Source organism: Zalophus californianus, chromosome 4 (genome assembly GCF_009762305.2).
Source record: "Zalophus californianus isolate mZalCal1 chromosome 4, mZalCal1.pri.v2, whole genome shotgun sequence".
Classification (NCBI taxonomy): domain Eukaryota; kingdom Metazoa; phylum Chordata; class Mammalia; order Carnivora; family Otariidae; genus Zalophus; species Zalophus californianus.
Genome location: NC_045598.1, coordinates 4,663,222 through 4,683,811, shown reverse-complemented (window position 1 = coordinate 4,683,811; position 20,590 = coordinate 4,663,222). Strand labels below are relative to the sequence as shown.

At 44.0% G+C, this 20,590-nt stretch overlaps 1 protein-coding gene across 12 annotated transcripts in view; it reads right to left on the bottom strand.

The window, feature by feature from the left end:
- Positions 1–20,590, bottom strand: part of CAMTA1 (calmodulin binding transcription activator 1) — an 869,134-nt gene that overhangs the window by 781,729 nt on the left and 66,815 nt on the right. Inside the window, exon 4 of one of the 12 annotated variants that reach the window (XM_027625541.1) lies at positions 10,868–11,132. The exons of the other annotated variants lie outside the window; for them this stretch is intronic. Coding sequence (XP_027481342.1) covers positions 11,124–11,132 — 9 coding nt within the window. The 3' untranslated portion in view covers positions 10,868–11,123. Of the gene's footprint in view, positions 1–10,867; positions 11,133–20,590 lie in introns of those variants that run through there. 12 annotated transcript variants of the gene reach the window in all.

The following is a 20,590-nucleotide window of genomic DNA, read 5'->3' as shown; positions in this document are numbered from 1 at the left end:
TACAGAATGGGAGTATCCATGCATCTTTTTCCCTGGGGCTCCTTATCGGTATGGAAAGTACCAAGACCATGTGAGTGGCTGAGGTGTTCCTATTTACCCTTCCGAAACAGTCTGCTTTTCCTGGCCTACAAGCCTAAAAAACAGCTTCTGACCCCATCATCAATTTTTATTAATCTTTGAACACACACTGTGGATCAAAGCCAAATATGTAAATTTATCTATGTAAATTATTATACACACACACGTAACAGAGCGAGCGTACGAATGCACCGTACATACATATAACTCCTCTACCCGGTAAAAGGCTGACCATGCCCGCCCTTTCAAAAGCATCGGAGGAGGACAGGCAGGTTTTGTTTGCTGCTGATTCTATCACACGAGACTGCCTCGAAGCTACCAAATGCTGGCTTCTGTAGGGATTCAAACATATCTAGGATGAAGTATAAACTAACATTTGAGGTATTTAAGGATTATGCCAAAATAAAGATAGAAATCTAAAGATATGACAAAATAAAGGTAAGAATCTAAAGGATATTTTTTCCGGGGGGGCTGGGCAGGGGAGGGCGCGGGGATGGCTGTAATGAGTTGCCCACATGGAGTTAACATTTTCATTAGTGAGTCAATGAAAAGCCTTCTGGATGAAAATAAAAACCCAAGTGAAAAGCTGCCATTTTTGGAAGAGCTTATCAAAATTATGGCCTTGTGCTTTGATACTTCACTGTGACTCAGAAATCTTGTCCCAAACCCATCATCCCAAGGAGGTACCACCTGGATTTGAAATGAGGCCAAGAGCAATCCCTCAGAACCTCACAGATGCTTTGAGAAGGACAGGATCAGGGTCAGGAAATGTTCCTTGGCAGGCAGAAGGTTAGGACAGTGGCCACTGAGGCACAGATCCTCCCAACAGCCACAGCATCTCCCTCCTGCCTCTCCAACCCTGTTACTCTCATCAGGAGGCGTAAGTGGTTTCAGATCCATGCAGACAATCCTTCCTAATCATTCGCCTGTTCCTTGACCCACTCCTCTCTAATAACCTTGAACCATACTTCCACGAGCATCCCCAACCTGTGCAAGATGGGAGCCATGAGCCACATGTGGATACTGAGCACTTCTGAAATTGTGTCTGGTCTGAATAAAGATGTGCTAAAAGTATAAAATCCGTATCAGATTTCAAAGACTTATTACAAAACAAATGTAAAATGTCTCAATAATTTTTACATTGATTGCATGTTCCGTGGTATTTTAGATATACGGGGCTAACATATCATTAAAATTAATTTCACTTGTTTCTCTTTACTTTTTTAAAATATGGCTTCTAAAACATTCAAAATTACACATGTGGCTCACATTATACTTCTACTGGACAGCACTGCCCTAGGCCTTGACGTTAACCACAACTGCACTCCTTCAATATCAAATTCAAGCATCCCTCTCTTTGCCTATCCCTACTCCAACCATTCTTTTTTTTTTTTTTTTAAAGAGAGAAAGGGGGTGGCCAGAGGGAGAGGGGAGAGAGAATCCCAAGCAGAGTCCACACCCAGAGCAGAGCCCAACTCAGGGCTCGATCCCACAAGCCTGAGATCATGACCTGAGCTGAAATCAAGAGTCAAGAGTCGGACGCTTAACCAACTGAGGCGCCCAGGGCCCCCCCACTCCAACCACTGCTGAGCCTATTCCTCCAATCGCCCTACAGCCACGGCCTCTCACTGCCCTCATCTCCCTCGTGCTTCCCTTTTGCAACCTGTCTGGTTTAGAGTATTCAGTCCTTCATCACACCAGCGCTCAACTCCCTTGCCCCTTCCCCCACCATCAGTACTTCCCCCGGCAAATCCCAATCCCAGGTTAAACCCTACTCTGGCCCCTCACAGCCTGCATTTGGGCAGCGGAAAGCAGAACTCTTTGAAGGCAGCAGCTCTGCTTCCTGTCCTCCCATTTGTGCTTGAACCAGCTGGGACAGGGCTTTTGTCCTCACCACTTCACTCATCCACCTCACATCAAAGTCACCACTGACCTCCATGCTGCCAGATCCACGGTCAGTTCTCAGTCTGCATCTTACTTGACCTTTAGCAGTATCTGACACAGAGGATCACTCTCTCTGCTCTGAAACACATTCTTCCGGAAGACCTCGCTCTCCTGGCCTTCCTTCTCTGGTTGTTCCTCCCCCTTCTCCTCTGCTTCCTTCTCCTCCTTCCTCTTAACACCCCAGTGCTCCATGTTTGAACAACTCTCCCTATCCATACCCCCCCCTTCAGGATCCCATGCATCCCAGAGCAAGTAGGAACCCTCTACATGCTGAAAACACTGAGAAGTCTGGCTCGAGCCTAGGCCTCTCCTCTAGATTACAACTCACATATACGACTGCCTAGTCAACACCTCCACTTGGCATGTTAGAGTTAACACGTCCAAAACACAACTCTTGCTTTCTCCTCACCCTTTCTCCCCAACCTGCGGCTCCCACGGGCTTCCCAATCTCAGCAAAGAGAAGCTGCATTCTCCCAGCTGCTCAGTGCAGAAACATTGGCATCCACCCCAACCCTTCATATTTGCACACAACCTGTCAGCCCTTCCTCTGAAACACATCCAGCATCTGACCGCTTCTCACTGCCCTGGTCCGGGCCACCATCAGCCCTCGCAACAGTCTCCTCACTTCCATTCCTACAGCCCTAAATCAGGGATCAGCAAACTTTTTCTTAAAGGGCCAGATAGTAAATATTTTAGGCTCTGTGGGCCAGATGGTCTCTGTTGCAACCACTCAACTTAGCTGTTGCAGCTCAAAAGCAGACTCAGACAATATGCAAACGAATGAGCGTGGCTCTATTCCAGTAAAACTAAAACTTAAACGGACACTGAAATTTGAATTACGTATCATTTTCATGTACCACAAGTTATTATTCTTCATCTTAGTTTTTTCAACCATTTAAAAAACGTAAAAAGCATCTTAGTTTGCTGGCTGCACAAAAACAGGTGGCTGGCTGGATTTGGCCTTCAGGTGACGGTTTGCCAACCCCTGCCCTAGACTGTTCTCTGCACTGCATTCAGAGTGATCCCTGAAATCATGGTATCTTCCTGCTCAACAATTCTCGGAGGGCTTCCTCTTTCTCGTTCACTAAAATCAGAAGACGTCACCGTGCCCCGCCAGGCCCTGTGGAACATGGGCCCTGGCTACCTCAACCTACTCTTCTCACTACACCCACTCAGAGCAGCCACACTGGCCTCCTTGCTGGTCTCCTTGCTTCTCTTCCACTACTGCCAAACGCACATCCACCTGGGGGCCCTTGCGTCCGCCTTCCCTCTGCTGGGAGTACTCTCACTCCAGGTACTACCTGGATCTGTGTCACTTCCTTCAAATCACCTTACCAGACACCTGCTCAAGTCACACTCTCTCAAAGAGCACACACCTGCACACCCCCAGGCCGACATCCAGGAGCCCTCCCAAAGGTTCACTTTGCTTCACTGCTCCTCATCACACTTAGTAGCATCAACATTTCTGTGTTGATGCAGAAATAAAGATTAGGCCATCGTTTAAAAAAGAAAATCGCATGGTGTGAAGAGCAGGAAAGCCGGAGGCAGGTCACTGGGGTTGGAAGACCAGCAGCACCACGTCCTGCTACGTGACAGAGCACTGGAGCTCAGTTTCCTCGCCCGCAACAGGAGGACAAGAGAACCCTGCTTCCTCAGTGCTCTGAGGAGTAACTAGTGAATAAATGTTGGCACATATTACAACTCAATTACTGTTACTTATTTTTTGTTTGTTTATTGGCTGTGACCCCTCCCCCCCAACCAGAAAGTAAGCTTTTTGAGGGGAATGGCCTTCTTCTGTTTACTGCTTTATTCCTGGTAACTAGGACAGCAGCTGCTACTAGGCATTCAATAAATACTGAACCAAAGAGGAAGTACCTGAATTTAAGTCACTGGAGGGTAGAATTAAAGGTAGACAACACGCCACCGCCCGCTCCATCAGCACCCAGGGGTCAGGGAGAACAAAAGCTCTCTCCAAACCCACCACAGAAAAGAAATGAAAAACCTCCTATTCCGGGTGGGTTTGTTTGCTGATGCTTCCTTCTCCCTGTGGAAAAACAACAATCTGCTACCCTGAAAGGAGGCGCTCCTGTGGTGCTCTGAGCAGCAACACATCGCCTCCTAGGAAACCTCCTACAACCGAACACCATGCTATACATGCAACGGTTACATGCTCAGGTCTCTGACCAGGTGAGAGAAGAAAGAGACTTCAGAGCCAGTCAGGTTCAAATTCTGCACGTAAAAAGGAGCACTTCTCTATGGGTCTGACAATATTTCCTGGACACAAACACCGTATTGTGTCAAGCACAGCATTCAAAGTAGCTTACACTGAACTGGCTTCTTCTGAAAACACACAGTATCTCCCCAAATAACTGAAGTCTTCCCCAAGCAAAAAGATGATAAAAACATTTCTCTCTACCTGTCATACACATGCGTCACTCACAGCGCATCATGGGTTCATGGATTTGGCATTTCTGCTAGGATGACGGAGTTCTGATTTATAGATGGCATGCAGATGAGTTAAAGTACTTTTGGACTCTACCACTTTGTGACATGGTCTTTAATGTGAAAATACCTATATACACCCTGTGTGGCACGGGCTTTTTCTGGTGAGAGCCCTATTTCCCTTAAAAGAAACAGGGATAAGGTCCCCTACAATTAAGCAAAGTAGAAACTACTCTCCTAACCCTCTAAACTAAGATGTTTCACTGTGAAATAGAAAATGAACATCTTCAACGCTGGTTCTACCAAGCAGAAAACAAATGAGGGAGACGTAGGTGGTAAAAACATACCTATATTAACTGGCATCTAACTGAGCTACAGAACTGCCCACCGGCAATGCAGTAATGCCAGAAAATCGTGAGCACAGAGGAGCAGATGATCGCGAGGATGGGTAAGAAACTGGGGGCTAAGTCGTGGATGCAACCCACGAGGTTAAGATGAACTGGCGCGGACCCCCCAAAGCCTCTTCTCAGCACTGCTCAGGCCTCCTGCTAACAGCACACGACCTGAACAAGTTCATGGGGCTCCCTGGGTGCAGGTTGTTCTAAATGGTAAGACCTGAGATTAAGTTTTTTTCTGTTATGCCCTGTGGTGGTTTTGTTTTTTAAATTCTGCACTTAGTTAGTCATTAAGGTCACTGTGACATAAACAGCACAGATGACCTGCATGAGCCAAGCAGGCACACATCCCGTATCTCAATACTGCATTTGCTATAAGGTGGCAAAACCCGAAAAATCAGGATGATAGCACTCTAATACCATATTTAGCTGATGATCCTAAATAACACTTTGTCAGCTTTTGTGATCTAGCACAAAACCACATGCCTTGTGATACACCAGCTGGGCTGTGGTAATGCCCTTGACTGGAGGCTTAAAAGCTCTGGTTGGGACATAACTTTGATGTACCGTATTTCCATTTCAAACTGCAGTGATTATCCCTGGATTTGGCATCACACAGAGTACTACCAAAATTAGATTATGGCTAGTTAATACGAGTCCCCCTCCCCCTGGTGCTGTCCACGGGTGATGCCAGTCTCCCCTTTGCTTGTTTGCAAGATCGAAAAGCCATGGCTGTTTGGTTTACAGGATGCAGGCATAAGAACCATCTGCCTGGTCTGGTGTTTCTTTAATTAAAACTTTAATTACAGATATATCTCTGCACAGATACGTGCAGTCTATCAGCTCCTGTTCTTAATTACCTGTGCTAATGAGAACGGAAAGCGCAAGTGTTTGCTGAGCGTCTACTACATGCAAGCTCCCGTACCAGATGCTGCAACATGTACTCGAGCAGGCAAAACCACGTCAAACAGCCCAGCCCAAGCTCCAACCCTCCCTACCAGGCTTCCTGCCGCCGTAACGAGAGAAGTAAAACAATCACTCAGGTTTCTCCTTAGAAAAATGAGGGGCGAAGAGGAGTAAAGTACTCGAAAGGACCAGCACAGGAGAGAGAAAGGACTGGATGATCAAACCCGAATAACCAGAGTTCTGAGGGAGGCACGTGTGTGCTCCTTGTCATCGTGTGGGGTATCTGTGAACCCAGGTGAAGATGTGTGCGCAGTGACAAGTCTGGTCTAGGAATCCTAGGATTCTGAAGCATGTCCCACAGTCCGGTTGCCCAGGGAAACAAGAAGCACAAACGAGAGCAAACAGGAGACGTTTGCTGTGACCTCCTGACTATGCCGCCACAGTGGGTCCCTCTTGTCCTCTAACTCCCTCTCTGGCTGGAGCCGATGCCGCTGAAAAATGGCAAAACCGCCTTCTCATCCCTGGAGTGGGTCTCCCGGTCCCTGCGATGCCTGAACAAGGGCTAACCTCCATCAGCACAGCCCCTGTGGCGGCCGGATGGGGGCCGTGAGGAGGCCCTCGGGCCACACCAAAGCACTCCGCCCCGCAGAAGCTGTTCACGGGAAGGGGCGCGCGCACCGACGCAGAAGAGCTGGCTGCTTCCCTACCATCTCTTGAGGCAGACAGTGAATGGTACACGCGCACAGGTGTCCCAGCTTCTGCTCTGCTCCCCTCGGTCAGGGGGACCCGAGCAGCACGTCTGGACCAGCGAAGCACCCCGAGGAAAGGCCTTCCCCTCTCAGGGACAATGTGAGAGGTCCCACAGGGCCTCACAGCCCAGCTCTAAAAACTAGGTGGCAAACACACTAAAAGCCTGATACCAGTGTCTCGAGAACGGTCAAGTCCATCCTACTGCCCCACATTCCGTCCTATTCAGTGAATCGCCAACAAAAGCTGATAGTGTTCAGGCTAATGAGGGGTAGTGCCTACTCCTCTAAAAGATCGATATGAAGACATATTAAGAAATGTCGATAGGGCCGCCTGGGTGGCTCAGTCAGTTGAGCGTCTGCCTTTGGCTCAGGTCATGATCCCAGGGTCCTGGGATCGAGCCCCACTTCGGGCTCCCTGCTCAGAGGAAAGCCCGCTTCCCCCTCTCCCACTCCCCTGCTTTGTGTTCCCTCTCTCGCTGTGTCTCTGTCAAATAAATAAATAAAATCTTAAAAAAAAAAAAAAGAAAGAAAGAAATGTCGATATGAACACCTACTTCGGGCTAGGCCTCCTGGAGGATTTCAAGTGCTTTGGGGTCCAAAGGCTAGACACACTCAGAGGGACCTGGCCCACGGACAGACACAAAGAAAAAGAGGAAGGACAGGAGAAAAAGGAGTTGGGAGCTAGAGGAAAGGACGCGGGGGAAAAAGCATACAAGATGGGAGAAAAAAGAAGTGAGAGAGGAAGAAGTCAGAGCCCCCTAACTGTATTCAGTTCTATGACTAACTTCAAACCTGGTTTTGGGGATGGTCAGATGCCCACTTCCAGAGGACTATACCCTACGGAGTGGATGGCTGGGACTCTTCTCACAGAAGGGGTGCTGATTACAGGTGGCTGAATTACTAAACTGGCCCAGAAAGGCCCATTTAACTTACCATGTAGCTAATTATAGAATTAATAGCACTGGCCCATGTTCTGGAAGCACAGGTCTACATGTGCACCAATTATTTACATTTCTTTTCTGTTTATAACATAAACTTCCTGTATTTCTGAACCTACCAATTCTGCCAGAATGGCCAGATCAGAGCCTGGGACATGGCCAGGGCTCCATATTTCAGAGCTGAACAGTGATCCTGGATGTGCAGTCAAGATGGAGGAAGCCACTACTATGGAGCCCCTCGAAGTGCCGCATGGAGGATGGAGCCCTCCTGGCAGTGGTGGTGGCAAGTCACTAAGTCAGGGCTGCTAATGGCTAAGGGACGTAATGCACATGGCTGAGTCCCCTGCAACTAAACGGCAGAACTATTTCCTATCAGGGGTCCAGCCACGTTTGCCAGTAAAATAAGGAAGCAGGTGCCAGGAGAAGGACAGCACCTGGATTTAAGTACCAGTTCCATTATTTCCTAGGAGTATGACCGTATGAGGGCTGATTTGACCACCTGATCATCAGTGTTCTCAGGTGCAAAATAGGGTGAACACACCACTCACCTCACAGATAAACTTAGATGATTAAAATGTACAGAAAGCACCTGGAAAAATATGTGAACCCCCCCCACCGCCCCGCAAACAGTGACTTCCTTCCACTTCTTCAACTTAGGAGGAAGCACTGAAGCCTCATTTTCTGACTCCTTGGGAGCCAGCTCAACAGTGAAAGATGGGGCGTCTCTCCCACGGGTCTCTTTTCTTGCATCTCCACAGCCAAAAACCACTAACATGAAAGGGTTAAGTGCTCTTACTCATCTAAGCTTTTCTTTCTAGACGGTTAGGAGCCCAGATTTACCTTTACACACCTGAACTTGCATCTGCCTCAGGGGTACCCAATAACTGTAAGCATCCTAGCCCCTCTCCCCATGAGCACAGCTGGCTCTCACAGACAACGTCAGGAGACTAACGGGGAAGCTCTCTGAAGCTTCATTTCCTGTGAGGTGTGTGCCCCCCTCAGAATTCCGTGTCACTGAAACCCACCCTGCCTGGGTCTCTCCTGGTGTGCAGGATCTGGCCAGCATGCCACAGCCACTGCCGACCCACGGGTCAGCCCTGCTCTAGCTACTTTGCAGACATCCACCCCCAAAGACGCACGATGACCCTCTTGAGCAGGGGGCTAGTCTTCTCCACTCCATTTGAAAGAGGAGGAAACCGAGGCACAGAGAGGTCAAACCACTTGCAAGGGGCTGAAATGGGAGGTGGTACTGGACCCCAGGCAACCTGGCCCCAGAGCCCATGCTCCTGGCCATTTACCACAGACTTCACTACAACTGTCTCTCGGTGTGACAGTCACAGCCGCCAACGGCACAGCCATAGGACAAAGTTTAATTTCAAAAGCACCTTCCTTCTGGGTTCCCAGTGTGTCCAGCATACAGTGTTTCATTTATCCTGCAAACAACCCTAAAAAGTAGGAGACATAATAATATCTACATTTCACATAGGCTAAAACTGAAGTTGAATCCATGAAATGTTTTACAAACTCCTATACTGTTAAACTGAACAACTGATTTCAATGTTTTTAATAACATCAACATGACAGTCTTTTGAAGGCTTTCTATTCCAGTTCTTTAGTTTCACAGAACTACCTTAAAAGATACAAATGGCACATCCAGATACCCTGCTAGTCAAAAGCAGGTTTTTCTGACTCCCAGAGTTTTCTCTGAATCAGGCTTACAAAAACTACATCCATGTGGCTTACAACTTACTAGTATCCCTAAATACGAACCAAATAAACAATGCTTCTTGAAAGTAATAAATATGTCCATACACTAGCTCTCTTAGAAAACTTAAGTTACCTTAAAATGCACTAAGCAGAAAACTTTAAAGAAAACCTAATTGACCTAACTGCAAAATAAAATGTCACAATAAAAACATTTCTCTTGTGCACCTATTTAGGTCTCTTCAGCTGCTACTGGACGGATGAATAAAGTAGCTGGCTATCTCTAGGAGCCATGGGAGCCTACGGGGAAGATGTCAAGAGGCCCTGATTCTGTCAACAGGGAGCCTGTGACTCTCTGGGGACCATCAGGCCACTCCCCTCAGGGGCCCCTCCCTGGCTACAGGGAACTTCAGCAAGAAGAGTAGAGCACACTGTGCAATAAACTCAAGCTGTGCACTATTCCTTCAGGGCGGGAAGGAAAACGCATCAGAGGAACAAATAACGGGTGGGATCTGGAAAACATTCCTACACAACTCTGAAAGCATTCTCATTAAAAAAATTTTAAAAAAAAAACTTAAAATGCAAGGCAACAAATAAACTGCTCATAACTACTGGGACATTCATTCCATGTACATTCTGGCTTTGTAATCATAGGATTTGTATTTCTCAGCTCTTGGTATTTTGCAATTCCATGAAAAGATAGCCAAGGTTGAAGGCAGATTTGCAGGTATGTAAGTATAAAAGACAAAAACAAGCTAGTCAGCCCGAAGAAGTGTTCATGAGAGTTCCAATCTCCAATGAACAGCTCACTACAACTAATTTTAATTTGTGGTTCTAATGAATGACATAAACTTTTATAGGTATCAACAAAACTCAGAGAGGACTTAAATCCATTTCAGTGCTCATTTAGCAGCTTCAGCTGTGTGCAATTAAAGCATCAGCATTAAATGTTAGAGAATAAAATAATGAGACACTTAAAAAATAATCTGCGCTTCAGCAGACCATGCTACGAAATTTCACATGATTTTTTTTTAAGGAACATGATTTCTTAGGAATTTCCTGCCAGTTCAAAGAACTCAAGTTTGATTTTTGTTTTTAGACTTTGGTTTGTTTTGCTTTTGAATAAGAATTTTCTGAAAAGCAGAATACAATTAAAAATGTCTCAACAACAGTCACAAAACAGCATATGTCATAAAGCAATCAGTATACAGACCACTGCAGCTGACTACCCAGGCTTCAGCAGGGACAAAAGCACATTTCTGACCATGTTAAAAATGTTGCTTGTTATTAACTTATGCCTCAAATAAAGAAATAAATATTAAAGGAGGGGAAAGGTACTTTCTGGGGAAAAGACGACTTTCTTATCTTCTAGTCCATACATGGAATTAAGGGGCTCAACTCTCTGTCCCAGTAATATTTGAGAATATAAAATGCAATCTGAGGTTGTAGAACGTGGCAGCTAAGACAGCTAAACTCAAGTTGCCACTGTTTCTGAAAGAAAGAGGAGGTAATCTGCACGGGAAGGGGTGCGTGCTGACAGGGAGGGGGTGTGTGTGGAAGGAGGTGGCGGCTGGCTGCTGTGGATGTGAGTTATGTGTGATCAGCAAGGTAATCTAGCTGTTGCAAAACATGAATAGAAAAGGAGATCTATTGTATGGGGAAATGCACTCACTAAACTTAAATTTTAAAAGGATGAAAACACAGATTACACTTTATTTTAAAAACTGAAATGAATTTTAATACAGAAAATGAAGACAGCATTTTGCAAATTTATCGCTCAAAGGGGTATCTCTATTTGAGGAAATCAGCGTGTTACACTTTGAGAGATGAAATGTTACAGCTTGTACACCAAAATTAAAAAATGAAATTAAATTAAAAAATGAAATGGTTACCAAGGTAATGCAGGTCAGGGGATCAAAGGTGAAGGGTCACACATTATTAAAAAGAAATCCAAAAGGACGGCTGCATCATGATCTCTGCAAAACAAAGGAGCTCTAGTAAGTAAAACTAGTATCTCTGAGAATTTAAAATCAAGTTCTTGAAAAGAAGACTCCCCTGTAATTGAACACAAGTCATTCCTGATTCCGTGTAGAGCCATTTTTATTTAGGCACAAAACGAAATTTCAATTACCTGTTACCAACAAAATTTTTGTAAAACTTTAACCATACAATCATATTAAAACCCAAAACATCTCTAATTATAAGTGTTTGAGAAGTACTGACATTTCCACTGGACCCCACACCCTATTTTCTGGAAATGACAGTGTTTGATAAGTTGCCAATATATCAGAAATCTAATTTGGTCACAGTGTGGTGAGTTTTTTTCCTCTCCTCAAGGAATGAGTTCCAAAATTGAGTTTTTGCAAATTTGTTTCATTTGAAGTAGCTGCATAAAATTTCCATTATTGGAACATTTAGTATAACAATGTTCTAGAAGACAGCAATAAAGTGATACATGATAAAATAAACTGTGTAACTCTATCTATTAAGATCTGTTCTCACATTCAACTCTCATTGCACAGAGGGGAGAAAAAACATTTTAAGCAAAATAACTTGCAGTTCTACTGGAATTACACAGAATTAATAGAAGCTTGACAACAGGAATCTCTGACAATGAAAAGTATCTGACAGGTTAGGCTTCAATATCTTGTTATTTACTCATCTTCCTCATTAAGAAATTAGAATAGTTTGTTTTAAAAAGAACAAGAAAGAGCTAAGGTTTAGTTTTGCAACACAAAGCTACCGTCTAAATCTCGACATACATACTTTGCAGCAACAGCAAGCATAACAATTAACAGTTACAGCAAATAATTTCCATATTCCTTCCACTACTAAAGGAAGTGAACACGATCACGATACAGTAATCTTTAGTCAGCTCTCTAAAACCAAACTGGAGCAGGCTATATTCCCTGATTTCAGGATCCACAGTCCCCAGCATTTACTGGACCACAGGCTCTAACTGGCAGTGCCAATGAGGGCTCAAGGGTAGGAGGGTAAATGGGAACATAAATGTCACCACAAGAAGTAAAACAGGACCTGATTTAAGTACCACCCTTCTTCCAGGCCCCTAGTTGCGTTCCATCCCACAGTATCCAACATCAGAGTTTACCTTGTTAAAATCAAATTCCAAAAATACTTATATGTTAAAATACAGACAACTGCCCAAAAGGATTTTATTAAAAAGAACAGCATATTCTTTCTGATGGCTCAGAGCAATCAATAAATAAACAAACTCTATAAACATCAGATTTCTGTTCCCCCGATTAGGTTTTGTTAAAAATAACTTGCAGAGCTTCATGCACTAGATACAAGTGTGTTAGTGCCTAAAGGCCACGATTCTAAAAACATGATTTCTTTTTTTAAGTTCCATACTACTGAAAAGTAAACAAGCATTTCATTTCTCGGGAATGCTCATCTCCCGTAAAGTCTGTCACATATGTATTTGTTGCTGGGAGGCATGCAAGCAATTGGGAGCACTCCGGCAGGAATCGATAGCCATCAAAAAAAGGCACGTGTGGCTTCAACAGCGCTGGTGCTCACACCGCTCCAGCCAGTTTGCAGGAGGAGGCAAGAAGCTAGCCGTGTAACGGTAGTCAAGCTGTGTTTTACTAAAAGATTTCCTATTAAAATGAGAAAAAGGGTATCAACTCAGATCAAGTATCTATACATACCCCTTCATTAACAAAACACATGTACTTATTAAATAATTTCTTCTTAAAACAAGAGGATAGAGCACCTATAGAGGCTTTTGCTAACATCTTCTAAATCACTTCTAAAATTCACCAACTCACAAAAATATGTTGGCGCAAAGCTGTACCAGTTTAACCCCTGCCAAAAGTTGCAGAGACACCAACCCATTCCAACACGATAGCAGCCCAAGTAGTAAGGAACCACTCTCAACTAGAACCAACCAAATTCCCACAGATGATTCCATGGAAGGAAATGATTACAATCTAAGTAAAAAAAACACACAGAAACAGAACCCTCCCCAAGTTCTGACAAACAAGTGGCTCCAAATAAATTTGTGCCAATAAATAATCTACGAATAATTTTGCTAATTGGGGTGGAGGAAAGTAAAGGCCACCAGGAAGTAGTACGTCCCTAATATTTAAGGGTCCTGGAATATAATTTAATGCCTAAAAGGAGGCCTCAAGGACAGGGCACACCTGGGGAGCACTTCAACCACGCGTTGTTGCCAGAGCCGTTTCACTGAGACAGGCATCTGGAACATACATAGGTTTTCCCACAGAAACAATTTGGCAATTTTCTACTTAACCTGAAATCTGTTAAAGCAACAGGTCGGCTATGAATTCTAGAAGCTATGGGACCTGCATAGCTTTTTACTTTATTTTTTTCCAAAGGACTGACCCAAGTTGAAACTTGATGTATACAAAAGATTTTCCTAGCTCCCTTCCTGGGCCCCAGACAGAGTGGCTCAGGAACCAAATTACCATCTTCAGGTCTCCTCCAGGAGCCCCCTTTTCTTCCGTAAGGCCAGGCACTGGTTGACTACAAATGGACTGAATTTATACATACCAGTGCATGCAAAGACTAAGGAGGCTTCTTCACCCAAAACAAATCCCTCGCTGGTACAACTGGCATTTTTACATCAAGGGGCACAGAAGGCTCGTCTACTGCAAAATGATGGCTTCCAAAATGATGACCAGCCACTGAATTAAACAAGAAATGATCAAAAATGCTACTAACCCCCCAGAACTTTAGGGGCATAATTAACATGCATGCTATCCTCGATCTAAACTGGAGAACTATACCGCCATAGTGCACACTAATAACATCATGGAAATACACAACCAAGCTTCACTGTCAGGAGACCATCAGGTCATCAAGAGTTCCAGTGAAGAACACTTTTCCAGGGAAATCCTCACCCACAGTAAGTTCTCAATGTCTGGATCACTTTTTAGAGGGACATATTTTCCAACACACTCAATCTGTATTCTAGGTTAGTTTCTTTTTTTTGCCAAGGACCTGCCAGCATTTATAAGCACAGAAAATTGGCTCATTTCTCAACTAAACAGACACAGGACAAAGAACATCATTTCTAATGAGGTTAAATCATGACACAAATGCTGCCATGTTTACCTCAAGCATATTACTGACAAAACAAATACATGGGAGAACCGAAAAGAAATGAAAACTAAACAGCTGAGAAAATTCAGTCAGAAAGCTAGGAGACAGCCAGAAACTAACATTAAAATAGAACCCTATCTCACTACTTCTTTACCAAATGTCTAGTAAGTAACTCAACAATACGATGCTCACCGGAAACTAACCTCAGCAAGTGCGTTCAGAGATGAAAAAGAGAAAATGTCCAGACAAAAGTTTACTACAGTGAGGGGCAAAAAAAAATGTGTTTACCTGTAAATATAAATAAATAAATCACCACCATGTCATTCAATAAAACAGACTAAAATAAAATGCACTTGAGCTAAGTATATCCTTCAGTTAAGTGGGGATTATATTCCTATTACCCTTTCATGATAGAATGTTAGAAATATCCTCTACTGAAAAACTAAAAAAATAAAAGCATTTGGTCCTCTGTGCCCTTCCAACAACAGTCACCATCTCTACCATTTCTTCAACCTTTCTAGAAATGCATCTCTGCCAAGCTTCTCAAAGATAGTCTGTTCTAAGATATGTGTGTTTTTCTCAAAACTTTCTATCAATGACAGAGCAACCTACAGTTACAATCATCACATTCCACTAGTCCTCAGGAAAAAAAAACAAAAGCTAAAAACTGCAGGTTAAATACCTTTCTACCTATGATTTTATCCTCAACAATATCATTTTTTAGCCTAACAGCTTCAAAGATTCCACAAAAGGATGAAGAGAGTGGGAGGAAGGGACAGCAGAGAGCCCCCAAGAACTTTTCAGAGTGATGAACGTGTTCATTACAGTGGAGGGAGGCTTGGTCCACGCGGCGTGTGCATGTGCACACTTAACACCGTACACTCTAAGTGCCGTTTATTATATGCCAATTATATTTCAAAAAAGCCATTTCAGAATGAAGGGGCATGCAAGACAGAGACTCTGCCCTCCCCTGCACCCTTTGAGCCACACAGCCAGGCTGCGGTCCCCATGCAGAGAAAGTGGGGAGTCACAGGGGAGTGCGGGAGAGCCGCTTTCACTGAGTTGCTGAACCCCAACTCTGGAACCACATTTTCTAAACTGAAAATCAGGGCACTCTGATGTCGCTTCTCTGAGACTACAAAATCACCTTCAGACAACATTCTCCTGACTTTGCAAATAATATGTAAATTCACCAAATATTCATCAGATTTGAAACGTATATTATGTCAACTTATAGCCAAGACGCATTCCTTTCTGGTACTATCCCACTAGGGGAAAAGAATAATACAACATATACCAAATTCCCCCAAATACAAATTTATAATAAAACAAAAGGAAAACAGACTCATCCACTGTATATTTTGCTTGTATTATTACCTGTTTCTAAGCTGACTGCGCATGCCCGTGCTTTTTAGTAACTGCTCTGTGGCTTCCTACACCACAGTCAGGATCATCAAGACGCCTACCTTTCCCATCTCCTCCTCTATTCATTGATTCTCAAACTTCAAGCTGAATAAGAAAGAACCCCCTACTTAAACCAAGTCACTGTAAACACTGTTTCCCAAGTCCTGCCACTAGGAAATGACAATTTAGTGCACCAATAGAGGAACTGAGCACTGCAGTTTTAGTAAAACTGCCAGGTTGAGTCTGACCATAAGACTCACAATCCTCACTTTAAGAAAAAGTGCCCAGGTAGGTCCAACCCCACCTTCCAGTCCCCCCCGACACACACACACACACACACCCTGCCTTCTGCAGGCACCGAGTCACAGATGTCAGAACTGCCAAAGTGTAAAGTTAAGGAACAAATTCCAGCTGGTAACAGCTTAAAGCAGTTCTCCCTTCCAAAACTATTAACATTTTTAAAATGCCAATTGATCCCGAAAAAGTCTTTAAAACCCAAAAGAATGAAGCTGCACTGGAAGGTCGGTGGCTTCACAAGACACAGGAAGCCCTTCCTGGGCTCTGAAATCAGGTCACGCGGTTCTGGCTTCCAGTAACAACAGTTCTACCACTTACTACTTCTATGACCTTGGACAAATTCTTCAATTTTTTAACTGCATCTCACTCTCTTCACTTATAACATGAAGACAACAACAGCCCTACTTCATAGGGCTGCTGTGAGAATTTATGACAATAAGTAATATCAACTGCTTAGCATAGTGTTTAGAACCTAAAAAGCAATCAACATTAGCTGTGTGATTGCAATGATTATGATACTCATCATCTTATTCTTTTTCTTATCTCATTCTTTCCAAGACTTACAAGAGGGATAATGCTATTCCCCATGTTTGCAGATGGGCAAAGGTTAAGTTCAAGACATAAACCTTAAAAATGGCAGAGCTGGAATTCAAACTACATCTGTCCAGATCTGCCCTACTCCATGACTTAGTACCCGAAGGAATGGAAGGTGTCCCACAGGCCCCAAAGTATCACACAGGCTCTGGGCAGGGCTCTGTGCACTGCGGCTCCCAACACACGATGAGACAATAAGGCAATGAATGAACAGGTAGGTCCTTGAGTTGAATACACACCTCTCGATCCACTGCTATACCCATCACAGGACCTTACACAATGCATTTACAAGGATACAGGTAGGATTTGAAGCAGTGGAATGACAGAATTAAATTCAAAAACATATTTACATATTTGCATGCTTAAAACAAGGAAGATACACTAGTTTCCATTCTGCAGTTCTACCCACTATTTTAAATAAAAGAAATTCATTTACTCAAATATTTATTGAGCACGAAACTCTGGGGCAGGCTCCGTATGAGAGGTGCCCAGGGAACACAGCGAAGGGCAAGAGAGTCCTCACCAGTGAGTAAGGATTCCCACACAGCACCCTGAGAGCAGAGGGAAGGAGGAGTGCAAGACCCTGTGGAAACCCATGCAGGGAGGCGTACCCCCTCAGCTCGCAAGGGGGCCTGCAAGTTCTCCCTAAGGAAATACCACACAGCTGTGATCTGAAGGACAACAAGGTGGCTGGTGACCATCTTCTAGGCAGAGGAAGCAACATGTAAAAGGCAAAGCGGCCGGAAGCACCTGAGCGTGTGGGAGGGACTCAGGGAGAAGGGGGGGAGAAGGGCTTGGCCAGAGGCTGGAGGGTGACAGACGTAAGATTCCACAGGCCTCGCAGACCATGAGAAGTTGGGATCTTAAGTACAACAGGAAACCAATCAAAGGATTGAGAAAAGGGGTACTGTAACCCAAGTGTGTTTTTAAAAGACCACCCTGGCACCTGGGTGGAGACTGCTTGTGAGGGGGCCAGGTACAAGCAGGGACAGGAGCCAGGAGATCCCTCAAAGCCAACTGGGCCACAAGTAACTGTGGTTCAGACAGCAGTGGTGGCTGTAAAGAGTGATTTGGACAGAAAGGAAGTTTATTTGCAAACAGAACCAGTAGGTTTGGATTCAATGCAGAGTAAAAGAAAAAGGAGGGGTCAAAATGGCCTCTGAGAGGAAAAAAGTAGTAACTGTACAGTGGATAAACCTGATCAATACCACCTCAGCTGGGTGATCAAGGTTAAGATCATCATGGGCAGTCATGCTGACAGCAGGCACCCCTGATATGATGTGATGCGCATGGCAGCACACCTCTGAGGTCTTCCTTCCCAAGACCCAAACCCCAGCCTAGAGATGAGAAAAAGAGCAGACAAACCCAACTGAAGGACATCATACAAAATACCTCATCTGTCAAGGTCAACAAAAACAAGGAAAGTCAGAAACCGTCACAGTCCAGAGGAGCCTATGGAGACCCGATGACTAAATGTAATGTGGAATCCTGGGTGGGGTCCTGGAACAGAAAAGGACTTTAGGGGAAAACCAAGGTAATCTGAATAATGGGTGGAATTTATTTTATAATAATGAATCAGTATTGGTTGACTGGTTGGGACCAGTACACCAAAGTAATGTTAACAGGGGAAACTGGGTAAGGGGTACATAAAAACTCTCTAAAATAATCTTGCAATTTTTCTGTAAATCTAAACCTATTCTGATTGTAGAGGTTTATTTTAAAACTGACCCCCAGGCCTGACTTGAGCACCTGGGAGATGCCCCTTATTGAGACAGCAGAGACAGAGAGGAAGACAATCAGTTCTGTTTCAGACACTAAAGCAGAAGCCTGTCAGACCCTCCAGCAGAGATGTCATGTAGGAAGCTCTAGTGTGGAGCTCGGCAAAGAGCGCTGAGCTCAGAAAACAAACTGAAGAGCCTGATGTGGGCTGAGACTGTGGAACTGGGCTGGTGGTGGGGGGAGGGTGGTCACTGAGAGAAAGAATGGAAATCAAGAAAGGCCCTCAGATTCCCAGAAATATCCACATTTAACAGTCACATAGGAAAAACTAGTTTCAAGCCCCGAGGAAATTCCACCATTAGATGCTGGGTAAAGATTAAGAAGGAAGCACCAGCAGTGGGGAGAAAAACCAGGGGCGTACACGATCCCAGACACCAAGGGAAAAGGCGTGATCAACTTGCTTGACTACATCTGAGAAACCAAATCAAGTCCTGAAAAATGCTCCTTATATTAAACAATTTTGACGTCATTGGTGATCTAAGAAAAAAGTTTCAGCAGAATAATGGAAGCTAAATTCAGACTGGAGTATCTGAAGAAGAGGCAAAAATGGGGGGAAAAGACAACTCTTCTAGGAAGTCTGGCCCTCAGGTTTGTACACCCATGTTCACAGCAACATGAGTCCCAACACCCAAAGGTGGAAGCAAGACAGGTATCCATCAATGGACAGATGGACAAAGTGTGGTGTATACATAATGGAACACCATTCAACCTATAAAAACGAAAGACAGGGCGCACCTGGGTGGCTCAGTTGGTTAAGCGACTGCCTTCGGCTCAGGTCCTGGAGTCCCGGGATCGAGTCCCGCATCGGGCTCCCTGCTCAGCAGGGAGTCGGCTTCTCTCTCTGACCCTCCCCCCTCTCATGTGCTCTCTCTCTCATTCTTTCTCTCAAATAAATAAAATCTTTTTTAAAAAATAAATGAATAAAAATGAAAGACATTCTGATACATGCTACAACATGGACGAACCCTGAGAACATTAAGTGAAAAAAGCCAGTCACAAAAAGACAAATACTGCATGATTCCACTTATATGAGGAACTTGGAGCTTACAGAAACTGGTGTCCAATCATTCAGAGAAGCCAATGAAGTCACACTCTGTTTTTTGAAAAATCTTTAAGACTAGAATAGGAGCAATAATTTTCACGATACCTTAGACTGATAAAAATTAAATGAATGTGTAAGGAAAGAACACACAATGTGGAACTGAGGAAGACACACTAAACAGATCAGTGAAGAGAGGGCATCAAGATAAAGAACCATGCATTTGTGGAAATTTAGCACAAGGTAATCAGGCAACATTTCAAATCTGTACGAAAGGATCAATGATTCAATAATTAGCATGTATTGGGAGGGGGATGAAATTAGAGCTCTACCTGACCCTAGCCATTTATAAAAACTGTTTGTTTATATTAAACATCTCAGGATAAAAATACTTAACAGATAAGAAAATCTAGGGAGAGGGGTGGGGTCGGGAGACCGTCCTATGCATACTATCTGGGCCAGAAAGATTCAAAGTCTGAATGCATGACTCACAGGACTGCCACAGGATTAAGAAAATTAAGAATGAAATACAGGTGACGAGCCAGGGAAAATTATACACACACTTGTTTACAGAAAAACACACAGAAATCAGAAACAAAAAGATGAAGAATCTACTAAAAAAAAAAGGGCAGAAGAATGATCAGACAAGTCAGAAAAGTAACAAGCGGCCAAAACATGCCAAATCTTAGGAATATGCAAAGAAATGCAAATTAACAGAGACACCATTTTTTACCTGAGAGGAGATTTTTAAAAACCTAGTGTTGGTTAGGGTTTGGGGAAATGGACACTCTCAGCTACTGAGAATACAAATTGGCACAACCTTTCTAGAGGGCACATGACAAATGTTTCCACTCTTAGATGAGCAACTGCACGGTAGGCATCTCTCCTATGGAAATAACTGGAGAAGTGTGCAAAAACATGGGAACAAGAATGTTAAGTGCATCACTGATTACACAAGCAAAATGCTAGGACAATCCATAAAGGATTGGTTTAAAATTTTTACAAAACATCTCTGCTCTGCAGTTATGCATAGCCGCACCCACATACTCGTGTGGGAAATGACAATGGGTGGTGGCAGGGGAAGAAGAATGGTCGGTCAGGCGAGAGGCATGCGTGATTCCTGTGGGGCGGGGGGGAATGTGTGTACTCACACGTACATACACACAGAGACTTATATACATGTAAACACACACACACACACACATATATATACACATGCACACACAATACACG